We start from the raw sequence: 11,354 nt of genomic DNA, 5'->3' as shown, positions 1-11,354 counted from the left end.
ACCCACGGCAACCCCATGTGTTACAGAGCAGAACTGAGCTCCGCAGGGCCCTCTAGGCTGTAATCTTCATGGAAGCAGATCACCAGGCCTTTCTCCGCAGTGCCACACGGTGGGTTCAAACTGCCAACCTTTCAGTTTTGGGCCACCCAGGGGCCTCCACTTCATAAAATAGAAGAATTTAATTCCAGATCGACTATGGTACATAAATATGAAAAGCAAAATGGAGAAACTTTGAGAAGAGAATACAGGCCACCTTTATCATCTCAAGATGGGGAGGACTTTCTTCAGTAAAACATGCATCACTTAAATACTGCTGCCTAACAAACCAGCCCCAAACCTACGGACTGAAAGCAACAACTGTTTTTGATTACTCACGATTCTGCCGTCAGCCATTTAGGCTGGGCTTGTCTGGGCGGTTCTTCTGGTCTTGCCCCCTCTGAAGGCCTTTGAGCAAGAGAGTGGCGAGATTAGAGCTTGGCTTCAGGAGGATGAGGTTAGTCTCTGTGTGAGAAGGGGCTCAGCGGCCTTGCCTATCTGAGTTCCAAAAACCTGTCTTCCTAACTCTGTGTAGGACTTCCGCTGCAGCCTGTGCTGTCAGTCAGTGGCTGAGTGGCTGTCCCTCTGGGGCTATAAACTTTCCAAGGGTTGCTGGCTCTTGTAGGGCATCAGCTTCTAGTGTTTATTTCTGAGGAAAGCCTCTCTCTGACTGCATGGGCCCTCCCCGGCAGCCTGGCTCTAAGTGTCTGGAACATACAGACAGGCAACTGGGCACCGACCCCAGATTCTCTCCCAGGTGTGGCCCCTCCCTCTTCTTTCCCTGGAGGCTCCAGCCCACCCCGCCGAGCACTGCATCCCGGAATGCTGACAATGCCCTTGCTCCAGGTGTTAGAGGTACTTCTTGGTCTCATTTCCCAGCTTGGCGCTGAGCACTATGAGTGAAGGTCTGCTTTGTGGCCATCTCTGTCCAGTACTTCCAGGGTGCATTCTGTCATCCAGATGTATGCAGCCCTGCCGACTGTGTTCTGGACTCTGGAGTTCTGTAACCTGTGGGGTGACAGTTAGCTAAGGATCCTCCTCCTCTCCCTGCAACACACACATCTGCCAGTTCCAAGGTCACAGGAAACAGAAAAAGGACGGGCAGCAGCGTAGGGGCGTGGGGTTTCCACAGCTCACCTGTGGCCACAGAAAGGAGGGTGCCTGGCCCAGCCTGGCTGCTGGCCCAGCAGGCGAGTCACTGTCCTTCCTCAGATCTTGTGGCACAGTGGTTAAGAGCTCGGCTGCTAACCAAAAGGTCGGCAGTTCGAATCTACCAGCTGCTCGTTGGAAACCCTATGGGGCAGCTTTACTCTGTCCTATTATAGGGTCACTATGAGTTGGAATTGACTCCACGGCAACAGGTTTGGTTTTTGTTTTTTTAACATGAGAGTGGGCTTTTTGTAGGAAAAGCAGGGCTCTAGTGTTAAATATACCTAGCTTTTAAGTGAAGGGAACTTGGGAGGTGGGTCCATGTGATGGAAATTGCTGTGGGGTGCTGGAGCCAGGCACGTTGACTTCCAGCCGCAGCTCTCTCCCTGATGAGCTATTTAACTTCCCGGAGGCTGGGTTTCCCCGCTATAGCTTGGGAATCACGATGTGCCCCAGGGTGGTCGGGGGAAGTGTCTGTAATGAGATAAAGTAGGAAAAACCCAGAGTCCAGGGCTTGGCACAGAGTGATTAGGAACGAGTGTGGGTGATAGTGGTGGTGGTTGGAGATGCTGATCACTTTGATAGGTGCCCTTGAGCTGGTGGGGGGCGGGATTAGGGATGGGGGTGATAATGGGGGTGAAGCAGGGTTTCAGGAGTTGTCCTGGATGGCAGTATATATGGGGAAGAACGTTTCTATCCAAAGGTTACCTGGTAACCCTGGACTGGGGTCACAGGGACAGCCAGTGACATCAAGCTGTCCTGAGTGTCTTTATCCCTCCACCCCACCAGGGAGCCCCCACCCCCACCCCAGGGCTGCTGGCTGGGGCTGAGCCTGCCCTGTCACTCCGGTCCTTGAGGGTCCATGCAGCCCACGGTGGGCCTGAGTGGCCGGCTCCGGGAGTCCTGGGCCCCTGGCCTGGGCCTTGCCCTCCTGGGCTGCGGGTCCAGGCGGACGCGCTGTCTCCCCCTTTGCAGTGCGCCGCTCCAAGGCCGCGGACGAGGAGAGGAGCCGTGGTGCCCGGCGTGCCCGGGACGAGTACCGGCGCCATTCGCTCCGCGCCATCCAGAAGGGCACCGTCGCGGGCCTCAGCACCATGTTCCAGGAGCTCGGCCAGAGCCACCAGCAGGAGGCGAGACTCTGCCACCACCTCTCGGGCTCTGGCCCGCCGCTGCCCCTCACGGTGCCCGTCAGGTGGGGAGGGGCTCCGCGTGGGCGGTGGCTGGGGGAAAGGCTTTGGGCGGGGGCGTGAGGGAGTGAGAGGGAAGTGGCAAGGACAGGGGGTTCTGGCCTCGGCTATGCTCGACTTGTTGTGAAATTTTGGCCTAGTTATTTCTCCTCCGTGGGCCTCAGTTTCCCAGTCTGTGTAATGGGAGAGGGAGGTGAGAGAAGACGGGTAGGGGTTCAAGATTTCTAATAACGCTGGAGTTCTGGGACTCTTAACCTTTTTGGAGTCAAGGATTTCTTTGAGAATCTGAAGAAAGCTGTACATCCTTCCCTCCCGTACAATGTGCATATGTAAATACACAAAAATGTTTGCTTACAACGCCAGGCTGTTAGAGGTCTACAGACCCCAGATTAAGATCTTGTAATGTTAAAACTTCAAATGGGTTAAATATGGTCCAGTCCCCTCCACAGGAGGGCTGGCTGCCCCTAGTATCTCCAGGTGGTGCTGATTCTACTAACAGGTTTGCAGATCAGCTGGGGTTGTGTGCAGGAGGGTGCCGACACACATTGGCCTTCCCAGAGGGGCTTGGCAAGGACACTGGTGACCACCCACGAGGGTCAGACCACTAAGAGAGGGCAGTCCCCTGGAGCCCCTCCACCTTCCGCTTGTTTGGAAGCCCAAAGTTTGGTCTCTCTCAGCCCTCCCCGTCATGGCTGGGCGGCCGCTGCCCCTGCTGAGGGCCAGGGTTGGCTGGTGGGTGCTTCTGGCTGTCTAACCACAGCAGGTCTGAGTTTTACTTCAGCTGGGATCTGGGATTACTCATAACCCCTTTGCCCTCCCTGCAGTCTTCATTCCCTCCCTCCCACCTTCATCATTTATGTGGTTACCGCAGCAGGAAGCATGAAACGGTACACAGAGAAAGGTCTGACTCCCGCCCTTGTCCTGCACCCCCTCAGCTCACTCTCCCCACAGGTAACCACTGTGCCTAGTTTCTTATGTAGCCTCCCAGTTTCTTTTTTTTGTTGTGGTGAAAATACATCCAACAAAACATACGCCATCTCAACAATGTCCACATGTACAGTGACATTGATTACATTCTTCAAGTTGTACACCCAGTCTTGCTATCCTTTTCCAAATCATTCCACCACCACTAACATAACCTCAATGCCCCCTAAACAAAGACTGCCCCTTTTGCCCGTGCTCCCACCCCTGGTTACCACTAGTAATTGTTGGTGTCAGTTTATTTGCTTATTTCATGTAAGTGAGATCATACGGTATTTGTCCTTTTGTGACTGCCTTATTTCACTAAGTGTGCTGTTTTCAAGGTTCATCCACGGTGTGGCACGCATCAAGACTTCCTTTCTCTTGACATCTGAGTAGTATTCTGTTGAGTATGTACACCACGTTGTGTTTATCCTCCAGTTTGTTTTTGCAGTTATGAACACGAAAAGTCTGATTTCCCCCGTTTTGTTTTTTTTTTGCATAAAAGTTTCCACATTATACACAGGGTTCTGCACCTTGATTTTTTTCCCTTAGCTATGCTTTGGTGGTCTCTTACATCAATTCTGAGTTAGTTTATTTATTTACTTATGTTTCCAGCTGCATAGTATTCCACTGCCTGGATGTGCTATAGTTTATTTAACCACAAATCTGTTAGTGGACATTGGTTGTTTCGAATCTTTGGCTATCAGCAACAGTGTCCTTAATGAATAACCTTGAAAAATTCATTTTATACGTGTGCAGTATTGTCTGCAGGAGCAGTCCCCGACAGTGTCACTGCTGGACCAAAGGCTGCGTTTACAGTGCTGATGGTTGAGGTCACTTCACCCTCTGCAGGGGTGTGTCCACTAGCGCGCTCACCCTCCAGCCTTGCCAACGGTGTGTCATCAGACTTTTGTTTTGAGTGAGAAATAATATCTCAGTGCAAGTTTAAGTGTGCACATCTGATTGAGTGAGATTAAGCACTTTGTATGTGTTTAAGGGCCACTGGTATTTTATCTGTCTTGTCATTCCTTCCTTCCCCCTAGGTTTTTTTTAAAAATTACATTCTTGGTCTTTTTCTTACTGATTTTTAGGAGCTGCTTAAATATCAGGGAAGAGGACCCTTTGTCTGTGATAAGGTTTCTCAGTTTGTCATTTGTCTTTTGGCTTTGGTGATGGAGTTTTCTGTAATGCACGAATGCTTGATTTTTATGAGGTCCAATTTTCTTGTTCATTTACTGGATTTGAGGACATAAGTAGAGAGGCCTTGCCTATAACTGGTTCCTGAAACCCAAATGGCTCGGTGCAGCCTGGCTCCGGGCTGGCTGCAGTAGTTATCAGTCAGGAGTGCTGACTCCCGTAAGCCACCCACGAGGATCAGCAGACCCAGGCAGTGAGAGAGCCACCTCCCGTGGCTGCCCCAGTGGACAGGTGCCTGCGGCCACGGTGCTCTCAGCTCTGCAGGCCGGCTCTGGCCAGCAAACTCCTGGCTGGCTGTGCAGAGGGGTGGAGGCACACTGCTGATGGGAGGGGATTTCCGGCACAGAGGTGAGACTTCCGGCCCCACGGCCCTTGGAACACCCCATCTGAGCATTTATATTCTGGGGAATCAGATTCTCTGCTTAGACAAGAGGGACAAGAGTGAATAGATTTCCTTCGCTGTTATTGATAATCTCCTCTTGCTTTCTAAGGAGCATGAGTCCTAGAAACGAGAGTCTTTTTGCCCTCAGCACAGTTACTTGCTGGGGTGTGCCAGTGTAGAGGAGGAAGGTGGGCCAGGCCTGTGTTGTGCTGCCTGATAAAGAGGGAAGGTATCAGTGGTGGCTGAGAAGGGGGATCCTGAAGGCTGGTCAGCAGAGAGCAAGGCCAAGGGAGAGCGACAGGGAAGAAGGGCTGGGAGAACAGAGTCCACCGAGGAAGGCTTTTAAGGTAACCTCACCTCTGTCTTTCTTACATCTTTTCTAAGATGACATTATACACGCTGTTTTTATTTTTATTAAAAAAATTTTTTTTTATTGTACTTTAGATGAAGGTTTACAGAACAAATAGTTTCTCATTAAACAGTCAGTACACATACTGTTTTATGACATTGGTTAACAACCCCGCGACATGTCTACACTCTCCCTTCTCGACCATGGAGGACCTTTTTTTTTTTTTGGTGAAAATATACACAGCCAAAGTTACACCATTTCAAAAATTTCTACATGTACAATTCAGTGACATCGATTACATTCTTCCAGTTGTATTCACGCTGTTTTTATGTTTTTATGCATGTATGAGTGAATTCATTTGAGAGAAAGTAAAAGTAAACCAAGTGGACTCTTTCTGGGCTTGCAAGTGGGCACTGAGCTCAGGGTCAAAGTGTTGTTGCAGGGAATGAAACAAACAAAAAACCCGTTGCTGCCGAGTCGATTCTGACTCATAGCGACCCTACAGGACAGAGTAGAACTGCCCCATAGGTCTCCAAGGAGCGGCTGGTGGCTTTGAACTTCCAGCCTTTTGGTTAGCAGCCGAGCTCTTACCACTGTGCCACCATGGCTCCAGAACAGGATAACTGACATTTATTTTGTGAAAACGGTGACAGCAGTGTGAACTGTAGATTCCGTTGCCTATCAGGTGGATGCCGTTGTGGTTGGCTCTTGTCTGTCAGCACCTGACTTGTGGCCACCCCGTGTACGACAGGATCAGACCGTTGTGATCCATAGGGTTTTCATTGGATGATTTTTGGAAGTAGATCCCCAGGCTTGTCTTCCTAGTTCAGCTTAGTCTGGAAGCTCCGCTGAAACCTGTTCAGCATCATAGCAACACACAAGCCTCCATTGACAGTTGGTGGTGGCTGCGCATGAGATGCCATTGGCAGGGGATTGAACCCAGGTCTCCTGCATGGAAGGCAAGAGTTCTCCTACTGAACCCCAACTGCCCCACCATTAGGTGGATTGCAATTACAACATGAGAATTTACCAGGTTCCTGTCATTTGGCTGGAAAGTACGAAAAGGCTGTGGTTGTTCCTGGTGGGCCCAGGGCCTTCGTTCTCCTCAGATCCTGGATTTCCGTATCAGATTAATGCAGTGTGGTGGTACTGTTTATCAATTTAACAAATAGTTGAGTGCCTGTTACGCATCAGTGCTGTTGAACTCTTACAGTGCTTCATTTTAGTGCAGCTGCAATATAACATGGTCTTCTGTGCCCCAGTCTCTGTGTGCATTTAAGAACCACAGTTCAGACACAAACACAAGTGAAATATTTGTGAAAAGAAAAATGCAGGAAAAAAAAAAAACCAGGCTCACTTGTGAGAAAATATCAAAAAAGTGTCCAGTTTATTACCTATAAAGTCTTCAAGTACTCTCAGCTCAGTCTCAGCATCTTCCCACCCTTCCTGGAATCACCTGTCAAACATTAACAGATGCAGGTCTTCTTCTCTCCCTCCCCGTCTCCTTCTAGCTGTATTCTTTTTGTTTCTTCAGCGGTAAGTCTCATCAATTTCCAGTGGAAATCTAGGCTGTCCAGTTTGTCTCTGCTTACTGTCCTGCCTTTGCTCACAACAGCCTGGAGCTGCTGGCAAGGGCCGGCTTCCCCTTAGAGTGCAGGGAGGGTAGGGCGTAGAGGGGGCAGCGAGGGGGCGAGGGAGATGGGGAACACTCACATATTCATAATTTTGCCCCTGTTATGTTCGCTCTTCAGACATGCACGCTGATGTCTATGCTCTGGCCATTTGTGAAGGAAATACCGATTTCTTCCCCAGACGTCCCCTCCTAGCCTCTCTTTCACTCCCATCTGTGGGGCTTTTTTCAAAACAAGTGCTAACAGTTTGCTTTTGGAAAAATGACAACCAGTGGTGTGTTGTAATCTGCAAAGTTGGTTTAAGGACCCGATCTCATTTAGTCCTCTCTGCAGGCGTGGATGTGGGACTCGTGTTTATCCATCTCACAGTAGCTCTCCCCCCGTCCCCGTCTCTCCCAGCAGGGCCTGGAAGCGCCCCCTGCGTCCGGTCTCTAGAGCAGTCATCGTCCGATGGTTTAAGGAGGAGCAGCTGCCTCGACGTGCCTGCTTTGAGAGGAACACCACGTCCATCGCCCCCTGGTTCCATGGTTGGACTGTTTTCTGGGCTCTGGGGAAGAGGGCTCCACGTTGTTGCCATGCTCTGAGGTTGGGGAGGAGGTCTTCAAGGACTGGCATAACTAGGGGGTAGATCTTCTTTAGGAAAATCAGCCATTGAAAACTGTGGAGAAGTGTTTGCCATGAGTCAGAATTGACTCGACAGCAGCTGGTTAGAGGACTTTAGACTCTGCTTCCTTCGCTTTGCCCCACCACCCCATGCAGGCTGGCGAGTCCCCCAGATTCCAGCCACAGCCTGGCACACAGCAGGCTCTGAATCAGATCTTGTGATTCAGTGACAGAATGGCTGAATAAAGGGGTCAGAGTCATCCAAGCATAGAACCCTGGAACAAGGAGGCTCCTCGGGAGTCATCTGGTCCAATCCCTTCATTTTAGAGATGAGAACTGAAGCTCCCTGAGGGGAGGACATTTTCACAAGGCCACTAAAGACTTGCACAGTCGAGACTGAGACTGTCTCCAGGCTCATGCCCCCAGCGCAGTGATCTGAACATGCAGAGACCTCAGACAGGAGCAGGCTTGCTACTTCAGCAGAGACCTGTTGCAGGGAAATAGGAGTGGCTGCTGACCACAAAAACCCTCTGTATCAGTTAGCTCTTGCTGCATAACAAATCACCCCCAAACTCAGACGCTTAAAACAAATAAGCATTTACTGAGTTTCATGAGTTTATGTGTCAGCTGGGCGGTGCTTCTAATCTGGGCCAGGCTCAGATGATGTTGGCTGGGCCTGCTCGTGTGTCTCCAGACTGCTGGCAGGTCAGCTGGGGCTGGCTTCTCTAGGTGGCCTTGGCTGAGACATCTCCTCTTAGCTCTATATGGTGCCTCATCCTCCAGCAAACTTGCCACATCCTGGCTGTCGAGTTTTTCTGGATAAGCTGCATCCTCTAGATGAGCCTTGCCTTATGCCCTGAGTCTCCCCTCCCTTACCAGTGCTGAGCTCAGGTTTTCCTGGGAAATCCCCTGATGGGAGTTAATCTCTCCTGCCACAGTCAGGGTTAGTGTTCATCTGACCCTCCCTGCCTCTGTTTCCCTTCTCCTGGTCTCCTGAGACCTTGACCAGGCTCTACCTTGGCCTGTGCTTCCACTGCACCTGCCTGGTGATGTGAACTGCCCACCCTGCTCCTGGCCAGCCTCTGTGTGCTCTCAGTCCCATCCACGGGGAGAGATGTGTCCCGTGTCATGGCAAATGCTAGAGTCTCTGGGATCTTGAGGGCCAGAGGTGGCCGGGCATGGGGAGGCCTTCATGCATGAGCTCTGGGAATGGCTGTGGCTCCAGAAAAAGCATGCAGGGTCAGCTAGGCCATCTAAACCTTCATCTCCACTCCAGGAGCCCAAAGAGCTTGTGAGATGAAGTGCAGGCAACAGCCACAGTCTACAGATGGAATAACTGAGACATAGCGCTGTTAAGGGTCTTCCTCAGGTCACAGAGGTGGTGGCAGCACCTGGTCGAGGCTGCAGGAGTATCCTAGCTGGTCTGTTTCTTTCACTGCAGCCCCTCTCCAGTTCATCCTCCACACAGCATCCCAGAGATCTTTCAAATATAAATCAAATCCAGTCACTTCCCTGCTCAAGACCCCTCTGTTTCCCTTTATACTTGCAGTGAACTGCAGACTCCACGTGGGGCCCGCAAGGCCCCAGGTGATGGGTCCTACCTCACTCCAGCCTCACGCATAGTCTCTCCTTGCACACCTTGCTCCTAGCTCTGGTCTTCTTTCTATTTCTTGAACAAGCCATTCTCTTTTCCACCGTAGGGTCTTTGCACTTGCTATCGCCTCTGCTTGGAGTCCTCGTTCCCCAGCTCTTTGCATGGCTGGCACATTTCTCATTTTTCATTTCAAATATCCCCTCCTCAGAGAAGCCTTTCCTAAAGCCCTTACCTGGAGCAGCCTTCCCTAACTTCTTTCAATTCACTTGTTTCTTTAAGAGCACTACTCAGTGTGCATTTATCTTGTTTATTTATTTGCTTAGTGTTTGTTCTCCTACCTGAATGTAAGCCCATGAGGCTAAAGACCTCGTCTATTTTCCCAGTCCTGGCACAACAAGTACCTATGGGAGGAATGAAGGAAGGTGGGAATGAAGTATCAGAGTTGAGATTAGGTCCCGGTCTTTCCACTTCCAAACAGCAGCCCCTGCTTCTCTGTGCTGGGTCCCTGTAGGCGTGTGAGTCCCCTCAGGGCCTGCTGAGTGAGGTTAAGCTGGGAGCAATCAGAAGACTCAGATCCATGCAGGAGCAGGTTAGGCTGGGCTTCGCAGTTGGCCATGTGCTTAAGGGGACCAGGGCCCTATGTCTGTATTCAACTCTCGACCTCCGCCTCCTGCCTGCCTAGGGGTCAGGTGCAGAAACACATCTAAGTCAAACACCGTCTTCCTCTGTTGCCGTTGTTGAGCTTCAGCAGTGGCGTCACTGTGGTGCCAGTCAGGTTGGGCTTGATTCTGCCACAGTGACAAAGGATTCCAAAGCCTCAGTGACTTACCAAGGTTTATTTCTTACGCATGTCTTGACCCTGTTGGGGGTCGGTTGTGGACTTGACCTTGAGCCTCAGGCTGAAGGATCTGGCTCTACTGGAAACTTTTATTCTCCCATGGCAGAGTGCCTTAGCTTCCTAGTGCTGCTGTAACAGAAATGCCACAAGTGAGTGGCTCTAAAGAATAGAAACTTACTTCCTCACAGCTCAGGAGGCTAGACTCCAAATTCAGAATGTGGCTTTAGGGGAAGGGTGTCCTTGTCTCTTTTAGCTTCTAGTAGCCCTGGCATTCCTTAGCTCCTTGGCGATCTTCATGTGGCATCTATCATCCCTGTCTGTGCCTGCTTGTCTCTGGGTCTGTGCTGCTCTTGATATCACTCAGAGGTGATTAGGGTTAGGACACACTCTACACTGATAGGCCACATAACCACAACAAGAAACCTTATTTCCAGACAGGATTATATCCACAGGTATAGGGGTTAGGATTCCAACACACATTTTAGGGGGACACAATTCGATTCCTAACACAGAGGGAAAGAGAGACAAGGTGAACCATGCTGTGGCTCTTCAAGCTTCTGCCTGGAGCTGACCCGGCCAGTTTTGCTCACCTTCCATGAGCCTGAGCCCGCCTGGCCCCGAGATGCAGCGGTGAGTTTTGAATGACAATACAGTCAGCCATAGCCACCACTCACTCTCTCTTTGAGTTAGATGAGCCATTGTTGTTTAGACTCCTTTCTTTCCCCAGGCCTCTCACGTCCAGTGGAGGGTGGAGTGGCTCTTTATGGCGCAGAGATGAAGCAGTGCTAATGGTGACTGAGCCACAGGTCCCTGGACTAGGTCCCGGCGAGTCCCTGTGTCTCAGCGCTGTCCCAGTTCTGTGTCCCTGCAGCCTCTGATGGGGGCCCCTGTTTGAATTGCCCCTTTCCTATTCATTCCTACATTATCATACTCATGGAAGCATGGCCCTAGTGTCTTAGGGTCCTGTGTAGTGCAACTCAATAATTTTGTGGAGGTGGGGTTGGGTAGGAGCACTGGTTACTGGGCAGTGTTTGCGGTAGCCAATTGAGAAAGCTCAGTGGAGGTGCTTAAATTTATCTTTAGCTTTATTTTCTACCTTGATGAAAGAAAAATTGTAACTTTCATATTGCTGTAGGACAAGCTGGACCATTATTTATTTCACAATTTATGTGACTGATTTCATGTTCTTTTGACAGTTGTACCATAACGCATCCAGGAAAGTTGCTAAAACACAGACAGGAGCCATTAAGTGGCACAATTGTCATTAATCTGTGATAGAGTGAAAGTAAAAGGCTCATATGTGGAGGGTGGCTGACTATTTTTGCTAGGAAAGGACTGTGTCATATTCTCAGGCTATATGGTTTCCTTACCTGCAGTGAGAAAATGTCCTGTTTTTAATTAAGTAATGGTGACCAAACCTGTTGT

At 50.3% G+C, this 11,354-nt stretch overlaps 1 protein-coding gene across 1 annotated transcript in view; it reads left to right on the top strand.

The window, feature by feature from the left end:
- Positions 1-11,354, top strand: part of SH2D4B (SH2 domain containing 4B) — a 196,880-nt gene that overhangs the window by 132,311 nt on the left and 53,215 nt on the right. The window contains exons 6-7 of the mRNA XM_004386526.2: positions 2,161-2,377; positions 7,297-7,421. Of these exons, the coding sequence (XP_004386583.1) occupies positions 2,161-2,377; positions 7,297-7,421 (342 nt within the window). The remainder of the gene's footprint in view (positions 1-2,160; positions 2,378-7,296; positions 7,422-11,354) is intronic.

Source organism: Trichechus manatus, unplaced genomic scaffold, assembly GCF_000243295.1.
Source record: "Trichechus manatus latirostris isolate Lorelei unplaced genomic scaffold, TriManLat1.0 scaffold00166, whole genome shotgun sequence".
NCBI classification, from domain to species: domain Eukaryota; kingdom Metazoa; phylum Chordata; class Mammalia; order Sirenia; family Trichechidae; genus Trichechus; species Trichechus manatus.
This window is presented reverse-complemented; position numbering and strand designations above follow the sequence as displayed.